Here is a 21,861-nt window from a genome sequence, read left to right on the forward strand (position 1 = left end):
CAGGTACAGAGTGACGACAGCAGTACAGGCCCTGTCACACACAGATGTGCAGGAGCAGTGCAGGGTTCATGCACACACAGAACAGGTACAGAGTGACGGCAGCAGTACAGGCCCCCGTCACACACAGATGTGCAGCAGCAGTGCAGGGTTCCTTCACACACACACAGAACAGGTACAAAGCGAAGGCAGCAGTACAGCCCCCGTCACCCCCAGATGTGCAGGAGCAGTGCAGGGTTCATGCACACACAGAACAGGTACAGAATGACGGCAGCAGTACAGGCCCCGTCACACCCAGATGTGCAGCAGCAGTGCAGGGTTCATGCACACACAGAACAGGTACAGAGTGACAGCAGCAGTACAGGCCGCGTCACACACAGATGTGCAGCAGCAGTGCAGGGTTCATGCACACACAGAACAGGTACAGAGAGACGGCAGCAGTACAGCCCGTCACATACAGATGTGCAGCAGATGTGCAGGGTTCATGCACACACAGAACAGGTACAGAGTGACAGCATCAGTACAGGCCTCTTTCACCCACAAATGTGCAGCAGCAGTGCAGGGTTCATGCACACACAGAACAGGTGCAGAGTGACGGCAGCAGTACAGGCCCCCGTCACACCCAGATGTGCAGCAGCAGTGCAGGGTTCCCTCACACACACACAGAACAGGTACAGAGCGACGGCAGCAGTACAGGTCCTGTCACACACAGATGTGCAGGAGCAGTGCAGGGTTCATGCACACACAGAACAGGTACAGAGCGACGGCAGCAGTACAGGTCCTGTCACACACAGATGTGCAGGAGCAGTGCAGGGTTCATGCACACACAGAACAGGTACAGAGTGACAGCAGCAGTACAGGCCGCGTCACACACAGATGTGCAGCAGCAGTGCAGGGTTCATGCACACACAGAACAGGTACAGAGAGACGGCAGCAGTACAGGCCCCCGTCACACACAGATGTGCAGCAGCAGTGCAGGGTTCGTGCACACACAGAACAGGTACAGAGAGACGGCAGCAGTACAGGCCCCCGTCACACACAAATGTGCAGCAGCAGTGCAGGGTTCCTTCACACAGAACAGGTACAGGGAGACGGCAGCAGTACAGGCCCCCGTCACACCCAGATGTGCAGCAACAGTGCAGGGTTCATGCACACACAGAACAGGTACAGAGAGACGGCAGCAGTACAGCCCCCGTCACACCCAGATGTGCAGCAGCAGTGCAGGGTTCATGCACACACCGAACAGGTAAAGAGAGACGGCAGCAGTACAGCCCCCGTCACACACAGATGTGCAGCAGCAGTGCAGGGTTCCTTCACACACACAGAACAGGTACAGAGTGACGGCAGCAGTACAGCCCCCGTCACACACAGATGTGCAGCAGCAGTGCAGGGTTCCTTCACACACACAGAACAGGTACAGAGTGACTGCAGCAGTACAGGCCCCCGTCACACCCAGATGTGCAGGAGCAGTGCAGGGTTCATACACACACAGAACAGGTACAGAGCGACGGCAGCAGTACAGGCCCCTGTCACACACAAATGTGCAGCAGCAGTGCAGGGTTCATGCACACAGAGAACAGGTACAGAGCGACGGCAGCAGTACAGGCCCCCGTCACACACAGATGTGCAGCAGCAGTGCAGGGTTCCTTCACACACACAGAACAGGTACAGAGTGATGGCAGCAGTACAGCCCTGTCACACACAGATGTGCAGCAGCAGTGCAGGGTTCATGCACACACAGAACAGGTACAGAGAGACGGCAGCAGTACAGGCCCCCGTCACACACAGATGTGCAGCAGCAGTGCAGGGTTCATGCACACAGAGAACAGGTACAGAGTGACGGCAGCAGTACAGGCCCTGTCACACACAGATGTGCAGCAGCAGTGCAGGGTTCCTTCACACACAGAACAGGTACAGAGAGACGGCAGCAGTACAGGCCCCCGTCACACCCAGATGTGCAGGAGCAGTGCAGGGTTCATGCACACACAGAACAGGTACAGAGAGACGGCAGCAGTACAGGCCCCCGTCACACCCAGATGTGCAGGAGCAGTGCAGGGTTCATGCACACACAGAACAGGTACAGAGAGACGGCAGCAGTACAGGCCCCTGTCACACCCAGATGTGCAGGAGCAGTGCAGGGTTCATGCACACACAGAACAGGTACAGAGAGACGGCAACAGAACAGGCCCCTGTCACACACAGATGTGCAGCAGTGCAGGGTTCATGCACACACACAGAACAGGTGCAGAGTGACGGCAGCAGTACAGGCCCCTGTCACACACAGATGTGCAGCAGCAGTGCATGATTCCTGCACACACAGAACAGGTACAGAGAGACGGCAACAGTACAGGCCCCTGTCACATACAGACGTGCAGCAGCAGTGCAGGGTTCATGCACACACAGAACGGGTACAGAGTGATGGCAGCAGTACAGGCCCCCGTCACACACAGATGTGCAGCAGTGCAGGGTTCATGCACACAGAACAGGTACAGAGTGACGGCAGCAGTACAGGCCCCCATCACACACAGATGTGCAGCAGCAGTGCAGGGTTCCTTCACAGACAGAACAGGTACAGAGTGACGGCAGCAGAACAGGCCCCCGTCACACACAGATGTGCAACAGCAGTGCAGGGTTCATGCACACACAGAACAGGTACAGAGTGACGGCAGCAGTACAGCCCCCGTCACACACAGATGTGCAGCAGCAGTGCAGGGTTCATGCACACACAGAACAGATACAGAGTGACGGCAGCAGTACAGGCCCTGTCACACACAGATGTGCAGCAGCAGTGCAGGGTTCCTTCACACACACAGAACAGGTACAGAGTGACGGCAGCAATACAGGCCCCCGTCACACACAGATGTGCAGCAGTGCAGGGTTCATGCACGCACAGAACAGGTACAGAGTGACGGCAGCAGTACAGGCCCCCGTCACACCCAGATGTGCAGCAGCAGTGCAGGGTTCCTTCACACACACAGAACAGGTACAGAGTGACTGCAGCAGTACAGGCCCTGTCACACACAGATGTGCAGGAGCAGTGCAGGGTTCATGCACACACAGAACAGGTACAGAGTGACGGCAGCAGTACAGGCCCCCGTCACACACAGATGTGCAGCAGCAGTGCAGGGTTCCTTCACACACACAGAACAGGTACAGAGTGACGGCAGCAGTACAGGCCCCCGTCACACACAGATGTGCAGGAGCAGTGCAGGGTTCATATACACAGAGAACAGGTACAGAGCGACGGCAGCAGTACAGCCCCCGTCACACACAGATGTGCAGCAGCAGTGCAGGGTTCATGCACACACAGAACAGATACAGAGTGACGGCAGCAGTACAGGCCCTGTCACACACAGATGTGCAGCAGCAGTGCAGGGTTCCTTCACACACACAGAACAGGTACAGAGTGACGGCAGCAATACAGGCCCCCGTCACACACAGATGTGCAGCAGTGCAGGGTTCATGCACACACAGAACAGGTACAGAGTGACGGCAGCAGTACAGGCCCCCGTCACACCCAGATGTGCAGCAGCAGTGCAGGGTTCCTTCACACACACAGAACAGGTACAGAGTGACGGCAGCAGTACAGGCCCCCGTCACACAGAGATGTGCAGGAGCAGTGCAGGGTTCATGCACACAGAGAACAGGTACAGAGCGACGGCAGCAGTACAGGCCGCGTCACACACAGATGTGCAGCAACAGTGCAGGGTTCCTTCACACACACAGAACAGGTACAGAGTGACGGCAGCAGTACAGGCCCCCGTCACACACAGATGTGCAGCAGCAGTGCAGGCCCCTGCCACCCACAGATGTGCAGCAGTGCAGGACCCGTCACACACAGATGTGCAGCAGCAGTGCAGGGTTCATGCACACACAGAACAGGTACAGAGAGACGGCAGCAGTACAGCCTGTCACACACAGATGTGCAGTGAAGGGTTCATGTACACACAGAACAGGTACAGAGCGACGGCAGCAGTACAGGCCCCCGTCACACACAGATGTGCAGTGCAGGGTTCATGCACACACAGAACAGGTACAGAGCGACGGCAGCAGTACAGCCCCGTCACATACAGATGTGCAGCAGCAGTGCAGGGTTCATGCACACACAGAACAGGTACAGAGTGACGGCAGCAGTACAGGCCCCCGTCACACACAGATGTGCAGCAGCAGTGCAGGGTTCCTTCACACACACAGAACAGGTACAGAGTGACGGCAGCAGTACAGCCCTGTCACACACAGATGTGCAGCAGCAGTGCAGGGTTCATGCACACACAGAACAGGTACAGAGAGACGGCAGCAGTACAGGCCCCCGTCACACCCAGATGTGCAGCAGCAGTGCATGATTCCTGCACACACAGAACAGGTACAGAGTGACGGCAGCAGTACAGGCCCCCGTCACACACAGATGTGCAGCAGTGCAGGGTTCATGCACACAGAGAACAGGTACAGAGTGACGGCAGCAGTACAGCCTCTGTCACACCCAGATGTGCAGCAGCAGTGCAGGGTTCCTTCACAGACAGAACAGGTACAGAGTGACGGCAGCAGTACAGGCCCCCGTCACACACAGATGTGCAGCAGCAGTGCAGGGTTCATGCACACACAGAACAGGTACAGAGAGACGGCAGCAGTACAGGCCCCCGTCACACACACATGTGCAGCAGCAGTGCAGGGTTCCTTTACACACAGAGAACAGGTACAGAGAGACGGCAGCAGTACAGGTCCCCGTCACACACAGATGTGCAGCAGTGCAGGGTTCCTTCACTCACAGAACAGGTACAGAGTGACGGCAGCAGTACAGGCCCCCGTCACACACAGATGTGCAGCAGTGCAGGGTTCATGCACACACAGAACAGGTACAGAGTGACGGCAGCAGTACAGGCCCCCGTAACACCCAGATGTGCAGCAGCAGTGCAGGGTTCCTTCACACACACAGAACAGGTACAGAGCGATGGCAGCAGTACAGGCCCTGTCACACACAGATGTGCAGGAGCAGTGCAGGGTTCATGCACACACAGAACAGGTACAGAGTGACGGCAGCAGTACAGGCCCTGTCACACCCAGATGTGCAGCAGCAGTGCAGGGTTCATGCACACACAGAACAGGTACAGAGTGACGGCAGCAGTACAGGCCCTGTCACACACAGATGTGCAGGAGCAGTGCAGGGTTCATGCACACACAGAACAGGTACAGAGTGACGGCAGCAGTACAGGCCCTGTCACACCCAGATGTGCAGCAGCAGTGCAGGGTTCCTTCACACACACAGAACAGGTACAGAGTGACAGCAGCAGTACAGGCCCCCGTCACACACAGATGTGCAGGAGCAGTGCAGGGTTCATGCACACACAGAACAGGTACAGAGTGACGGCAGCAGTACAGCCCCCGTCACACACAGATGTGCAGGAGCAGTGCAGGGTTCATGCACACACAGAACAGGTACAGAGTGACGGCAGCAGTACAGGCCCCTGTCACACACAGATGTGCAGCAGCAGTGCAGGGTTCATGCACAGACACAACAGGTATAGAGTGACGGCAGCAGTACAGGCCCGTCACATACAGATGTGCAGCAGCAGTGCAGGGTTCATGCACACACACAGAACAGGTACAGAGAGACGGCAGCAGTACAGGCCCCTGTCACACACAGATGTGCAGCAGCAGTGCAGGGTTCATGCACACACAGAACAGGTACAGAGAGACGGCAGCAGTACAGGCCCTGTCACACCCAGATGTGCAGCAGCAGTGCAGGGTTCATGCACACACAGAACAGGTACAGAGTGACGGCAGCAGTACAGCCCCTGTCACACACAGATGTGCAGCAGCAGTGCAGGGTTCCTTCACACACACAGAACAGGTACAGAGTGACGGCAGCACTACAGGCCCCTGTCACACACAGATGTGCAGCAGCAGTGCAGGGTTCATGCACACACAGAACAGGTACAGAGTGACGGCAGCAGTACAGCCCCCGTCACACACAGATGTGCAGCAGCAGTGCAGGGTTCATGCACACACAGAACAGATACAGAGTGACGGCAGCAGTACAGGCCCTGTCACACACAGATGTGCAGCAGCAGTGCAGGGTTCATGCACACACAGAACAGGTACAGAGAGACGGCAGCAGTACAGGCCCCTGTCACACCCAGATGTGCAGGAGCAGTGCAGGGTTCATGCACACACAGAACAGGTACAGAGAGACGGCAACAGAACAGGCCCCTGTCACACACAGATGTGCAGCAGTGCAGGGTTCATGCACACACACAGAACAGGTGCAGAGTGACGGCAGCAGTACAGGCCCCTGTCACACACAGATGTGCAGCAGCAGTGCATGATTCCTGCACATACAGAACAGGTACAGAGAGACGGCAACAGTACAGGCCCCTGTCACATACAGACGTGCAGCAGCAGTGCAGGGTTCATGCACACACAGAACGGGTACAGAGTGATGGCAGCAGTACAGGCCCCCGTCACACACAGATGTGCAGCAGTGCAGGGTTCATGCACACACAGAACAGGTACAGAGTGACGGCAGCAGTACAGCCCCTGTCACACACAGATGTGCAGCAGCAGTGCAGGGTTCCTTCACACACACAGAACAGGTACAGAGTGACGGCAGCACTACAGGCCCCTGTCACACACAGATGTGCAGCAGCAGTGCAGGGTTCATGCACACACAGAACAGGTACAGAGTGACGGCAGCAGTACAGCCCCCGTCACACACAGATGTGCAGCAGCAGTGCAGGGTTCATGCACACACAGAACAGATACAGAGTGACGGCAGCAGTACAGGCCCTGTCACACACAGATGTGCAGCAGCAGTGCAGGGTTCATGCACACACAGAACAGGTACAGAGAGACGGCAGCAGTACAGGCCCCTGTCACACCCAGATGTGCAGGAGCAGTGCAGGGTTCATGCACACACAGAACAGGTACAGAGAGACGGCAACAGAACAGGCCCCTGTCACACACAGATGTGCAGCAGTGCAGGGTTCATGCACACACACAGAACAGGTGCAGAGTGACGGCAGCAGTACAGGCCCCTGTCACACACAGATGTGCAGCAGCAGTGCATGATTCCTGCACATACAGAACAGGTACAGAGAGACGGCAACAGTACAGGCCCCTGTCACATACAGACGTGCAGCAGCAGTGCAGGGTTCATGCACACACAGAACGGGTACAGAGTGATGGCAGCAGTACAGGCCCCCGTCACACACAGATGTGCAGCAGTGCAGGGTTCATGCACACAGAACAGGTACAGAGTGACGGCAGCAGTACAGGCCCCGTCACACACAGATGTGCAGCAGAAGTGCAGGGTTAGTTCACAGACAGAACAGGTACAGAGTGACGGCAGCAGTACAGGCCCCCGTCACACACAGATGTGCAGCAGCAGTGCAGGGTTCCTTCACAGACAGAACAGGTACAGAGTGACGGCAGCAGTACAGGCCCCCGTCACACACAGATGTGCAACAGCAGTGCAGGGTTCATGCACACACAGAACAGGTACAGAGTGACGGCAGCAGTACAGCCCCCGTCACACACAGATGTGCAGCAGCAGTGCAGGGTTCATGCACACACAGAACAGATACAGAGTGACGGCAGCAGTACAGGCCCTGTCACACACAGATGTGCAGCAGCAGTGCAGGGTTCCTTCACACACACAGAACAGGTACAGAGTGACGGCAGCAATACAGGCCCCCGTCACACACAGATGTGCAGCAGTGCAGGGTTCATGCACACACAGAACAGGTACAGAGTGATGGCAGCAGTACAGGCCCCCGTCACACCCAGATGTGCAGCAGCAGTGCAGGGTTCCTTCACACACACAGAACAGGTACAGAGTGACTGCAGCAGTACAGGCCCTGTCACACACAGATGTGCAGGAGCAGTGCAGGGTTCATGCACACACAGAACAGGTACAGAGTGACGGCAGCAGTACAGGCCCCCGTCACACACAGATGTGCAGCAGCAGTGCAGGGTTCCTTCACACACACAGAACAGGTACAGAGTGACGGCAGCAGTACAGGCCCCCGTCACACACAGATGTGCAGGAGCAGTGCAGGGTTCATGCACACAGAGAACAGGTACAGAGCGACGGCAGCAGTACAGCCCCCGTCACACACAGATGTGCAGCAGCAGTGCAGGGTTCATGCACACACAGAACAGATACAGAGTGACGGCAGCAGTACAGGCCCTGTCACACACAGATGTGCAGCAGCAGTGCAGGGTTCCTTCACACACACAGAACAGGTACAGAGTGACGGCAGCAATACAGGCCCCCGTCACACACAGATGTGCAGCAGTGCAGGGTTCATGCACACACAGAACAGGTACAGAGTGACGGCAGCAGTACAGGCCCCCGTCACACCCAGATGTGCAGCAGCAGTGCAGGGTTCCTTCACACACACAGAACAGGTACAGAGTGACTGCAGCAGTACAGGCCCTGTCACACACAGATGTGCAGGAGCAGTGCAGGGTTCATGCACACACAGAACAGGTACAGAGTGACGGCAGCAGTACAGGCCCCCGTCACACACAGATGTGCAGCAGCAGTGCAGGGTTCCTTCACACACACAGAATAGGTACAGAGTGACGGCAGCAGTACAGGCCCCCGTCACACACAGATGTGCAGGAGCAGTGCAGGGTTCATGCACACAGAGAACAGGTACAGAGCGACGGCAGCAGTACAGGCCGCGTCACACACAGATGTGCAGCAACAGTGCAGGGTTCCTTCACACACACAGAACAGGTACAGAGTGACGGCAGCAGTACAGGCCCCCGTCACACACAGATGTGCAGCAGCAGTGCAGGCCCCTGCCACCCACAGATGTGCAGCAGTGCAGGACCCGTCACACACAGATGTGCAGCAGCAGTGCAGGGTTCATGCACACACAGAACAGGTACAGAGAGACGGCAGCAGTACAGCCTGTCACACACAGATGTGCAGTGAAGGGTTCATGTACACACAGAACAGGTACAGAGCGACGGCAGCAGTACAGGCCCCCGTCACACACAGATGTGCAGTGCAGGGTTCATGCACACACAGAACAGGTACAGAGCGACGGCAGCAGTACAGCCCCGTCACATACAGATGTGCAGCAGCAGTGCAGGGTTCATGCACACACAGAACAGGTACAGAGTGACGGCAGCAGTACAGGCCCCCGTCACACACAGATGTGCAGCAGCAGTGCAGGGTTCCTTCACACACACAGAACAGGTACAGAGTGACGGCAGCAGTACAGCCCTGTCACACACAGATGTGCAGCAGCACTGCAGGGTTCATGCACACACAGAACAGGTACAGAGAGACGGCAGCAGTACAGGCCCCCGTCACACCCAGATGTGCAGCAGCAGTGCATGATTCCTGCACACACAGAACAGGTACAGAGTGACGGCAGCAGTACAGGCCCCCGTCACACACAGATGTGCAGCAGTGCAGGGTTCATGCACACAGAGAACAGGTACAGAGTGACGGCAGCAGTACAGCCTCTGTCACACCCAGATGTGCAGCAGCAGTGCAGGGTTCCTTCACAGACAGAACAGGTACAGAGTGACGGCAGCAGTACAGGCCCCCGTCACACACAGATGTGCAGCAGCAGTGCAGGGTTCATGCACACACAGAACAGGTACAGAGAGACGGCAGCAGTACAGGCCCCCGTCACACACACATGTGCAGCAGCAGTGCAGGGTTCCTTTACACACAGAGAACAGGTACAGAGAGACGGCAGCAGTACAGGTCCCCGTCACACACAGATGTGCAGCAGTGCAGGGTTCCTTCACTCACAGAACAGGTACAGAGTGACGGCAGCAGTACAGGCCCCCGTCACACACAGATGTGCAGCAGTGCAGGGTTCATGCACACACAGAACAGGTACAGAGTGACGGCAGCAGTACAGGCCCCCGTGACACCCAGATGTGCAGGAGCAGTGCAGGGTTCATGCACACACAGAACAGGTACAGAGTGACGGCAGCAGTACAGGCCCTGTCACACCCAGATGTGCAGCAGCAGTGCAGGGTTCCTTCACACACACAGAACAGGTACAGAGTGACAGCAGCAGTACAGGCCCCCGTCACACACAGATGTGCAGGAGCAGTGCAGGGTTCATGCACACACAGAACAGGTACAGAGTGACGGCAGCAGTACAGCCCCCGTCACACACAGATGTGCAGGAGCAGTGCAGGGTTCATGCACACACAGAACAGGTACAGAGTGACGGCAGCAGTACAGGCCCCTGTCACACACAGATGTGCAGCAGCAGTGCAGGGTTCATGCACAGACACAACAGGTATAGAGTGACGGCAGCAGTACAGGCCCGTCACATACAGATGTGCAGCAGCAGTGCAGGGTTCATGCACACACACAGAACAGGTACAGAGAGACGGCAGCAGTACAGGCCCCTGTCACACACAGATGTGCAGCAGCAGTGCAGGGTTCATGCACACACAGAACAGGTACAGAGAGACGGCAGCAGTACAGGCCCTGTCACACCCAGATGTGCAGCAGCAGTGCAGGGTTCATGCACACACAGAACAGGTACAGAGTGACGGCAGCAGTACAGCCCCTGTCACACACAGATGTGCAGCAGCAGTGCAGGGTTCCTTCACACACACAGAACAGGTACAGAGTGACGGCAGCAGTACAGGCCCCTGTCACACACAGATGTGCAGCAGCAGTGCAGGGTTCATGCACACACAGAACAGGTACAGAGTGACGGCAGCAGTACAGCCCCCGTCACACACAGATGTGCAGCAGCAGTGCAGGGTTCATGCACACACAGAACAGATACAGAGTGACGGCAGCAGTACAGGCCCTGTCACACACAGATGTGCAGCAGCAGTGCAGGGTTCATGCACACACAGAACAGGTACAGAGAGACGGCAGCAGTACAGGCCCCTGTCACACCCAGATGTGCAGGAGCAGTGCAGGGTTCATGCACACACAGAACAGGTACAGAGAGACGGCAACAGAACAGGCCCCTGTCACACACAGATGTGCAGCAGTGCAGGGTTCATGCACACACACAGAACAGGTGCAGAGTGACGGCAGCAGTACAGGCCCCTGTCACACACAGATGTGCAGCAGCAGTGCATGATTCCTGCACACACGGAACAGGTACAGAGAGACGGCAACAGTACAGGCCCCTGTCACATACAGACGTGCAGCAGCAGTGCAGGGTTCATGCACACACAGAACGGGTACAGAGTGATGGCAGCAGTACAGGCCCCCGTCACACACAGGTGTGCAGCAGTGCAGGGTTCATGCACACAGAACAGGTACAGAGTGACGGCAGCAGTACAGGCCCCGTCACACACAGATGTGCAGCAGAAGTGCAGGGTTCCTTCACAGACAGAACAGGTACAGAGTGACGGCAGCAGTACAGGCCCCCGTCACACACAGATGTGCAGCAGCAGTGCAGGGTTCCTTCACAGACAGAACAGGTACAGAGTGACGGCAGCAGTACAGGCCCCCGTCACACACAGATGTGCAACAGCAGTGCAGGGTTCATGCACACACAGAACAGGTACAGAGTGACGGCAGCAGTACAGCCCCCGTCACACACAGATGTGCAGCAGCAGTGCAGGGTTCATGCACACACAGAACAGATACAGAGTGACGGCAGCAGTACAGGCCCTGTCACACACAGATGTGCAGCAGCAGTGCAGGGTTCCTTCACACACACAGAACAGGTACAGAGTGACGGCAGCAATACAGGCCCCCGTCACACACAGATGTGCAGCAGTGCAGGGTTCATGCACACACAGAACAGGTACAGAGTGACGGCAGCAGTACAGGCCCCCGTCACACCCAGATGTGCAGCAGCAGTGCAGGGTTCCTTCACACACACAGAACAGGTACAGAGTGACTGCAGCAGTACAGGCCCTGTCACACACAGATGTGCAGGAGCAGTGCAGGGTTCATGCACACACAGAACAGGTACAGAGTGACGGCAGCAGTACAGGCCCCCGTCACACACAGATGTGCAGCAGCAGTGCAGGGTTCCTTCACACACACAGAACAGGTACAGAGTGACGGCAGCAGTACAGGCCCCCGTCACACACAGATGTGCAGCAGCAGTGCAGGGTTCCTTCACACACACAGAACAGGTACAGAGTGACTGCAGCAGTACAGGCCCTGTCACACACAGATGTGCAGGAGCAGTGCAGGGTTCATGCACACAGAGAACAGGTACAGAGCGACGGCAGCAGTACAGCCCCCGTCACACACAGATGTGCAGCAGCAGTGCAGGGTTCATGCACACACAGAACAGGTACAGAGAGACGGCAACAGAACAGGCCCCTGTCACACACAGATGTGCAGCAGTGCAGGGTTCATGCACACACACAGAACAGGTGCAGAGTGACGGCAGCAGTACAGGCCCCTGTCACACACAGATGTGCAGCAGCAGTGCATGATTCCTGCACACACAGAACAGGTACAGAGAGACGGCAACAGTACAGGCCCCTGTCACATACAGACGTGCAGCAGCAGTGCAGGGTTCATGCACACACAGAACGGGTACAGAGTGATGGCAGCAGTACAGGCCCCCGTCACACACAGATGTGCAGCAGTGCAGGGTTCATGCACACAGAACAGGTACAGAGTGACGGCAGCAGTTCAGGCCCCGTCACACACAGATGTGCAGCAGCAGTGCAGGGTTCATGCACACACAGAACAGGTACAGAGAGACGGCAGCAGTACAGGCCCTGTCACACCCAGATGTGCAGCAGCAGTGCAGGGTTCATGCACACACAGAACAGGTACAGAGTGACGGCAGCAGTACAGCCCCTGTCACACACAGATGTGCAGCAGCAGTGCAGGGTTCCTTCACACACACAGAACAGGTACAGAGTGACGGCAGCAGTACAGGCCCCTGTCACACACAGATGTGCAGCAGCAGTGCAGGGTTCATGCACACACAGAACAGGTACAGAGAGACGGCAGCAGTACAGGCCCTGTCACACACAGATGTGCAGTGAAGGGTTCATGCACACACAGAACAGGTACAGAGCGACGGCAGCAGTACAGGCCCTGTCACACACAGATGTGCAGCAGCAGTGCAGGGTTCCTTCACACACACAGAACAGGTACAGAGTGACGGCAGCAGTACAGGCCCCCGTCACACACAGATGTGCAGGAGCAGTGCAGGGTTCAAGCACACACAGAACAGGTACAGAGAGACGGCAGCAGTACAGGCCCTGTCACACACAGATGTGCAGTGCAGGGTTCATGCACACACAGAACAGGTACAGAGCGACGGCAGCAGTACAGGCCCCCGTCACACACAGATGTGCAGGAGCAGTGCAGGGTTCATGCACACACAGAACAGGTACAGAGCGACGGCAGCAGTACAGGCCCCCGTCACACACAGATGTGCAGGAACAGTGCAGGGTTCATGCACACACAGAACAGGTACAGAGTGACAGCAGCAGTACAGGCCCCCGTCACACACAGATGTGCAGGAGCAGTGCAGGGTTCATGCACACACAGAACAGGTACAGAGAGACGGCAGCAGTACAGGCCCTGTCACACACAGATGTGCAGTGCAGGGTTCATGCACACACAGAACAGGTACAGAGCGACGGCAGCAGTACAGGCCCCCGTCACACACAGATGTGCAGGAGCAGTGCAGGGTTCATGCACACACAGAACAGGTACAGAGCGACGGCAGCAGTACAGGCCCCCGTCACATACAGATGTGCAGCAGCAGTGCAGGGTTCATGCATACACAGAACAGGTGCAGAGCGACGGCAGCAGTACAGGCCCCCGTCACACACAGATGTGCAGTGCAGGGTTCATGCACACACAGAACAGGTACAGAGCGACGGCAGCAGTACAGGCCCCCGTCACATACAGATGTGCAGCAGAAGTGCAGGGTTCCTTCACACACAGAACAGGTGCAGAGCGACGGCAGCAGTACAGGCCCCCGTCACACACAGATGTGCAGCAGCAGTGCAAGGTTCATGCACACACAGAACAGGTACAGAGCGACGGCAGCAGTACAGGCCCCCGTCACACACAGATATACTGGAGCAGTGCAGGGTTCATGCACACACAGAACAGGTACAGAGTGACGGCAGCAGTACCGGCCCCGTCACACACAGATGTGCAGCAGCAGTGCAGGGTTCATGCACACACAGAACAGGTACAGAGTGACGGCAGCAGTACAGACCCCCGTCACACACAGATGTGCAGCAGCAGTGCAGGGTTCATGCACACACAGAACAGGTACAGAGTGACGGCAGCAGTACAGACCCCCGTCACACACAGATGTGCAGCAGCAGTGCAGGGTTCATGCACACACAGAACAGGTACAGAGCGACGTCAGTAGTACAGGCCCCCGTCACACACAGATGTGCAGCAGCAGTGCAGGGTTCATGCACACACAGAACAGGTACAGAGTGACGGCAGCAGTACAGACCCCCGTCACACACAGATGTGCAGCAGCAGTGCAGGGTTCATGCACACACAGAACAGGTACAGAGCGACGGCAGCAGTACAGGCCCCCGTCACACACAGATATACTGGAGCAGTGCAAGGTTCCTTCACACACACAGAACAGGTACAGAGTGATGGCAGCAGTACAGACCCCGTCACACACAGATGTGCAGCAGCAGTGCAGGGTTCCTTCACACACACAGAACAGGTACAGAGCGACGGCAGCAGTACAGCCCCCGTCACACACAGATGTGCAGCAGCAGTGCAGGGTTCATGCACACACAGAACAGGTACAGAGTGACGGCAGCAGTACAGCCCCCGTCACACACAGATGTGCAGCAGCAGTGCAGGGTTCATGCACACACAGAACAGGTACAGAGTGACGGCAGCAGTACAGGCCCTGTCACACACAGATGTGCAGCAGCAGTGCAGGGTTCATGCACACACAGAACAGGTACAGAATGACGGCAGCAGTACAGCCCCCGTCACACACAGATGTGCAGCAGCAGTGCAGGGTTCATGCACACACAGAACAGGTACAGAGCGACGGCAGCAGTACAGGCCCCGTCACACACAGATGTGCAGCAGAAGTGCAGGGTTCCTTCACACACACAGAACAGGTACAGAGTGACGGCAGCAGTACAGGCCCCTGTCACACACAGATGTGCAGCAGCAGTGCAGGGTTCATGCACACACAGAACAGGTACAGAGTGACGGCAGCAGTACAGGCCCCCGGCACACCCAGATGTGCAGGAGCAGTGAAGGGTTCATGCACACACAGAACAGGTACAGAGTGACGGCAGCAGTACAGGCCCCTGTCACACACAGATGTGCAGGAGCAGTGCAGGGTTCATGCACACACAGAACAGGTACAGAGTGACGGCAGCAGTACAGGCCCTGTCACACACAGATGCGCAGGAGCAGTGAAGGGTTCATGCACACACAGAACAGGTACAGAGTGACGGCAGCAGTACAGGCCCCTGTCACACACAGATGTGCAGGAGCAGTGCAGGGTTCATGCACACACAGAAGAGGTACAGAGTGACGGCAGCAGTACAGACCCCCGTCACACACAGATGTGCAGCAGCAGTGCAGGGTTCATGCACACACAGAACAGGTACAGAGCGACGGCAGCAGTACAGGCCCCCGTCACACACAGATATACTGGAGCAGTGCAAGGTTCCTTCACACACACAGAACAGGTACAGAGTGACGGCAGCAGTACAGACCCCGTCACACACAGATGTGCAGCAGCAGTGCAGGGTTCCTTCACACACACAGAACAGGTACAGAGCGACGGCAGCAGTACAGCCCCCGTCACACACAGATGTGCAGCAGCAGTGCAGGGTTCATGCACACACAGAACAGGTACAGAGTGACGGCAGCAGTACAGCCCCCGTCACACACAGATGTGCAGCAGCAGTGCAGGGTTCATGCACACACAGAACAGGTACAGAGTGACGGCAGCAGTACAGGCCCTGTCACACACAGATGTGCAGCAGCAGTGCAGGGTTCATGCACACACAGAACAGGTACAGAATGACGGCAGCAGTACAGCCCCCGTCACACACAGATGTGCAGCAGCAGTGCAGGGTTCATGCACACACAGAACAGGTACAGAGCGACGGCAGCAGTACAGGCCCCGTCACACACAGATGTGCAGCAGAAGTGCAGGGTTCCTTCACACACACAGAACAGGTACAGAGTGACGGCAGCAGTACAGGCCCCTGTCACACACAGATGTGCAGCAGCAGTGCAGGGTTCATGCACACACAGAACAGGTACAGAGTGACGGCAGCAGTACAGGCCCCCGGCACACCCAGATGTGCAGGAGCAGTGAAGGGTTCATGCACACACAGAACAGGTACAGAGTGACGGCAGCAGTATAGGCCCCTGTCACACACAGATGTGCAGGAGCAGTGCAGGGTTCATGCACACACAGAACAGGTACAGAGTGACGGCAGCAGTACAGGCCCTGTCACACACAGATGTGCAGGAGCAGTGAAGGGTTCATGCACACACAGAACAGGTACAGAGTGACGGCAGCAGTACAGGCCCCTGTCACACACAGATGTGCAGGAGCAGTGCAGGGTTCATGTACACACAGAAGAGGTACAGAGTGACGGCAGCAGTACAGGCCCCCGTCACACCCAGATGTGCAGCAGTGCAGGGTTCATGCACACACAGAACAGGTACAGAGTGACGGCAGCAGTACAGGCCCTGTCACACACAGATGTTCAGCAGCAGTGCAGGGTTCCTTCACACACACAGAACAGGTACAGAGTGACGGCAGCAGTACAGGCCACCGTCACACACAGATGTGCAGCAGCAGTGCAGGGTTCATGCACACACAGAACAGGTACAGAGTGACGGCAGCAGTACAGGCCCTGTCACACCCAGATGTGCAGCAGCAGTGCAGGGTTCATGCACACACAGAACAGGTGCAGAGCGACGGCAGCAGTACAGGCCCCGTCACACACAGATGTGCAGCAGCAGTGCAGTGTTCATGCACACACACAGAACAGGTACAGAGTGACGGCAGCAGTACAGGCCCCCGTCACACCCAGATGTGCAGCAGCAGTGCAGGGTTCCTTCACACACACAGAACAGGTACAGAGTGACGGCAACAGTACAGGCCCCCGTCACACACAGATGTGCAGCAGCAGTGCAGGGTTCATGCACACACAGAACAGGTACAGAGTGACGGCAGCAGTACAGGCCCCCGTCACACACAGATGTGCAGCAGCAGTGCAGGGTTCATGCACACACAGAACAGGTACAGAGTGACGGCAGCAGTACAGGCCCTGTCACACACAGATGTGCAGCAGCAGTGCAGGGTTCCTTCACACACACAGAACAGGTACAGAGAGACGGCAGCAGTACAAGCCCCCGTCACACACAGATGTGCAGCAGCAGTGCAGGGTTCATGCACACAGAGAACAGGTACAGAGCGACGGCAGCAGTACAGGCCCCCGTCACACACAGATGTGCAGCAGCAGTGCAGGGTTCATGCACACAGAGAAAAGGTACAGAGTGACGGCAGCAGTATAGGCCCTGTCACACACAGATGTGCAGCAGGAGTGCAGGGTTCCTTCACACACACAGAACAGGTACAGAGTGACGGCAGCAGTACAGCCCTGTCACACACAGATGTGCATCAGCAGTGCAGGGTTCCTTCACACACACAGAACAGGTACAGAGTGACGGCAGCAGTACAGCCCCTGTCACACACAGATGTGCAGCAGCAGTGCAGGGTTCATGCACACACAGAACAGGTACAGAGAGAGGGCACCAGTACAGGCCCCCGTCACACACAGATGTGCAGCAGCAGTGCAGGGTTCATGCACACACAGAACAGGTACAGAGCGACGGCAGCAGTACAGCCCCCGTCACACACAGATGTGCAGCAGCAGTGCAGGGTTCCTTCACACTCACAGAACAGGTACAGAGTGACGGAAGCAGTACAGCCCTGTCACACACAGATGTGCAGCAGCAGTGCAGGGTTCCTTCACACACACAGAACAGGTGCAGAGTGACAGCAGCAGTACAGACCCCCGTCACACACAGATGTGCAGCAGTGCAGGGTTCATGCACACACAGAACAGGTACAGAGTGACAGCAGCAGTACAGGCCCCCGTCACACCCAGATGTGCAGCAGCAGTGCAGGGTTCCTTCACACACACAGAACAGGTACAGAGTGACGGCAGCAGTACAGCCCCCGTCACACACAGATGTGCAGCAGCAGTGCAGGGTTCATGCACACACAGAACAGGTACAGAGTGACGGCAGCAGTACAGCCCTGTCACACACAGATGTGCAGCAGCAGTGCAGGGTACCTTCACACACACAGAACAGGTACAGAGAGACAGCAGCAGTACAGGCCCTGTCACACCCAGATGTGCAGGAGCAGTGCAGGGTTCCTTCACACACACAGAACAGGTACAGAGCGACGGCAGCAGTACAGCCCTGTCACACACAGATGTGCAGCAGCAGTGCAGGGTTCATGCACACACAGAACAGGTGCAGAGTGACAGCAGCAGTACAGGCTCGTCACATACAGATGTGCAGCAGCAGTGCAGGGTTCCTTCACACACAGAACAGGTACAGAGTGACGGCAGCAGTACAGACCCCCGTCACACACAGATGTGCAGGAGCAGTGCAGGGTTCATGCACACACAGAACAGGTACAGAGTGACGGCAGCAGTACAGCCCCCGTCACACACAGATGTGCAGCAGCAGCGCAGGGTTCCTTCACAGACAGAACAGGTACAGAGTGACGGCAGCAGTACAGGTCCCTGTCACACACAGATGTGCAGCAGCAGTGCAGGGTTCCTTCACACACACAGAACAGGTACAGAGTGACAGCATCAGTTCAGCCCTGTCACACACAGATGTGCAGCAGCAGTGCAGGGTTCCTTCACAGACAGAACAGGTACAGAGTGACGGCAGCAGTACAGGTCCCTATCACACACAGATGTGCAGCAGCAGTGCAGGGTTCCTTCACACACACAGAACAAGTACAGAGTGACGGCAGCAGTACAGGCCCCCGTCACACCCAGATGTGCAGCAGCAGTGCAGGGTTCATGCACACACAGAACAGGTACAGAGCGACGGCAGCAGTACAGCCCTGTCACACACAGATGTGCAGCAGCAGTGCAGGGTTCATGCACACACAGAACAGGTACAGAGTGACGGCAGCAGTACAGGTCCCTGTCACACACAGATGTGCAGCAGCAGTGCAGGGTTCATGCACACACAGAACAGGTACAGAGTGACGGCAGCAGTACAGGTCCCTGTCACACACAGATGTGCAGCAGCAGTGCAGGGTTCCTTCACACACACAGAACAGGTACAGAGCGACGGCAGCAGTACAGGCCCCCGTCACACCCAGATGTGCAGCAGCAGTGCAGGGTTCATGCACACACAGAACAGGTACAGAGTGACGGCAGCAGTACAGGTCCCTGTCACACACAGATGTGCAGCAGCAGTGCAGGGTTCCTTCACACACACAGAACAGGTACAGAGCGACGGCAGCAGTACAGGCCCCCGTCACATACAGATGTGCAGCAACAGTGCAGGGTTCATGCACACACATAATAAATGGAAAACAGTGCAAACTTCATTCATGCAAACCTGCTTCTCTATGCAAGACACAAAGTGTTGATGTGTTCATTTGTTCATGTTAAATACACTTAAGCGATTTCTCGTCCCTCCCCCAATAGCTTATTTCAAAGTACACTGTTCAGTCTGCTCCAGAAGGCCCCCTCCTCATCATCCCCCCATCTTGGCCCCCATGGGCCCCAAAACAGCACTAGATATCAATGGCTTTTACGCAGGGCATGTAAGTCTTGTTAGAGTTTTTGTTGGAAGACATCTTTAAGAACTTCCTGCACTAGTTTTTGCCCCTAGTTTAATACCTGCACTAGCTTCCAGCCTAGCTTATCTTCCTGCACAAGCTTGTACCCTACCTTAACTTCCTGCACTACCTTGTACCCTAGCTTAACTTCCTGCACTACCTTGCACCCTAACTTAACTTCCTGCACTACCTTGCGCCCTAACTTAACTTCCTGCACTAGCTTGCACCCTAACTTAACTACCTGCACTAGCCTGCAGCCTAACTTAACTTCCTGCACTAACTTGCACCCTTAATTAACTTACTGCACTAGTTTGTGCCCTAACTTAATTTCCTGCATTACATTGCACCCCTAGTTTAACTTCTTGCACTAGTTTGCACTACTTGTTTACCTTTTGTGCACTAGTTTACAACCCTAGTTTAACTTCCTGCACTAGTTTGTACCCTAACCTAACTTCCTGCACTACCTTGCGCCCTAGCTTAACCTCCTGCACTACCTTGCACCCTAACTTAACTTCCTGCACTACCTTGCGCCCTAGCTTAACTTCCTGCACTAGTTTGTACCCTAACTTAACCTCCTGCACTACCTTGCACCCTAACGTAACTTCCTGCACTACGATGCTCCCCTAGCTTAACTTCTTGCACTAGTTTGCACTACTTGTTTAGCTTTCGTGCACTAGTTTACACACCTAGTTCAACTTCCTGCACTAGTTTGTACCCTAGTTTAACTTCCTGCACTAGTTTACATCCCATGTTTAACTTCCTGCACTAGTTTACATCCCTTGTTTAACTTTACTACATTAGTTTACTCCCCTAGTTTAATTTGCTGGACTAGTTTAGACCTAGTTTAACTTCCTGCACTAGTTTGCATCCCTTGTTTAACTTCCTGCACTAGTTTACACCCCTTGTTTAACTTTACTACATTAGTTTACTCCCCTAGTGTAACTTGCTGGACTAGTTTAGACCTAGTTTAACTTCCTGCACTAGCTTACATCCCTTGTATAATTTTACTACATTAGTTTACCCGCCTAGTTTAACTTCTTGGACTAGTTTAGACTTCGTTTAACTTCCTGCACTAGTTTACATACCTTATTTAACTTTACTAAATCATGCACCCCCCCTAATTTAACTTCCTGGACTAGTTTACATCCGTTGTTTAACTTCCTGTACTAGCTTAGGCCCCTTGGTACACTTTGTCTCCTTGGTGTACCTACGAGTGGGTACATTCTTTGAACTCGACTATTAGTTTATTATTTCAGTCCCGAAAAGTCACCAAAATCTCCCATGTTGGAAAAACAGAAGGCGAATAAATATGCGTGCCAGGCAGTGGGCACAGCCTCTTACCGCCCAGGTCCTGTGAGTAAGCCGCAAGGATGGTCTTCATGCTGGACAGCAGACCCCGCATCGGGGCCTGACCTCTGGTCCAACACACAGCTCGCCGCCTGGTCCAGCCGCTGCCCCTAGTGCCCAGGGTCCAGCTCTGGGTAGAGCCAAGTGCGGGGGGCGGAGGAGGGGGCCAGGGCAGGTGGGCAGGACACACCTGTGGTGCCGGCAGCGTCCACCCCTCTGCACCCAAGACAACAGCAAGCCAAGGTGGGAACGCCTCTGGCACCCCTTCGCGGAGGGAATGGTACATTCCCGGAGTGTTGCAAGGACCAGGGACTCTGCTGTGCGCAGACGGACTCCGACCAGCTGGAGAGGAGCCAGTTTTATAGTTTATTTATCTGCTGCCTGCACCTTCTGCAGCCCAGGTCAAGGCCGAGTGACGTCACCGGCTCCGGGCCGAGGCCGACCTCCATCCTCACTGGGGCGAGCGGGCGCCAGGCCTCGTCGCCAGTTGGTTTAGAAAGAGGATGCGAAGTCATCCCATGTGGGCACACGGTTTAATTACAGGGCGGCATTTGAATGTTATGGATGAGAATTTTTTTTTTTATGGAACACTTTAACACCATAGCGCCAAACAAGTGCGTACACTGCCACTTGTGCTGTGTAGCGCAGTGCTTTGGTATGAACTGCCTCTAGGCGCCAGGGAGAAGGCATTCACATGTGTAATACATGAACCGGGCGGGAATGTGGAATTGTG

General features: G+C 55.8%; 1 protein-coding gene across 1 annotated transcript in view; it reads right to left on the reverse strand.

Annotated features, from left to right (window-relative positions):
* LOC138261170 (diacylglycerol O-acyltransferase 2-like) overlaps positions 1-21,248 on the reverse strand; it is a 252,957-nt gene extending 231,709 nt beyond the window's left edge. The window contains exon 1 of the mRNA XM_069209881.1: positions 21,123-21,248. Coding sequence (XP_069065982.1) covers positions 21,123-21,183 — 61 coding nt within the window. The 5' untranslated portion in view covers positions 21,184-21,248. The remainder of the gene's footprint in view (positions 1-21,122) is intronic.
* Positions 21,249-21,861: the final 613 nt, after the last annotated feature.

This window comes from Pleurodeles waltl, chromosome 2_1 (assembly GCF_031143425.1).
Source record: "Pleurodeles waltl isolate 20211129_DDA chromosome 2_1, aPleWal1.hap1.20221129, whole genome shotgun sequence".
Lineage (NCBI taxonomy): Eukaryota > Metazoa > Chordata > Amphibia > Caudata > Salamandridae > Pleurodeles > Pleurodeles waltl.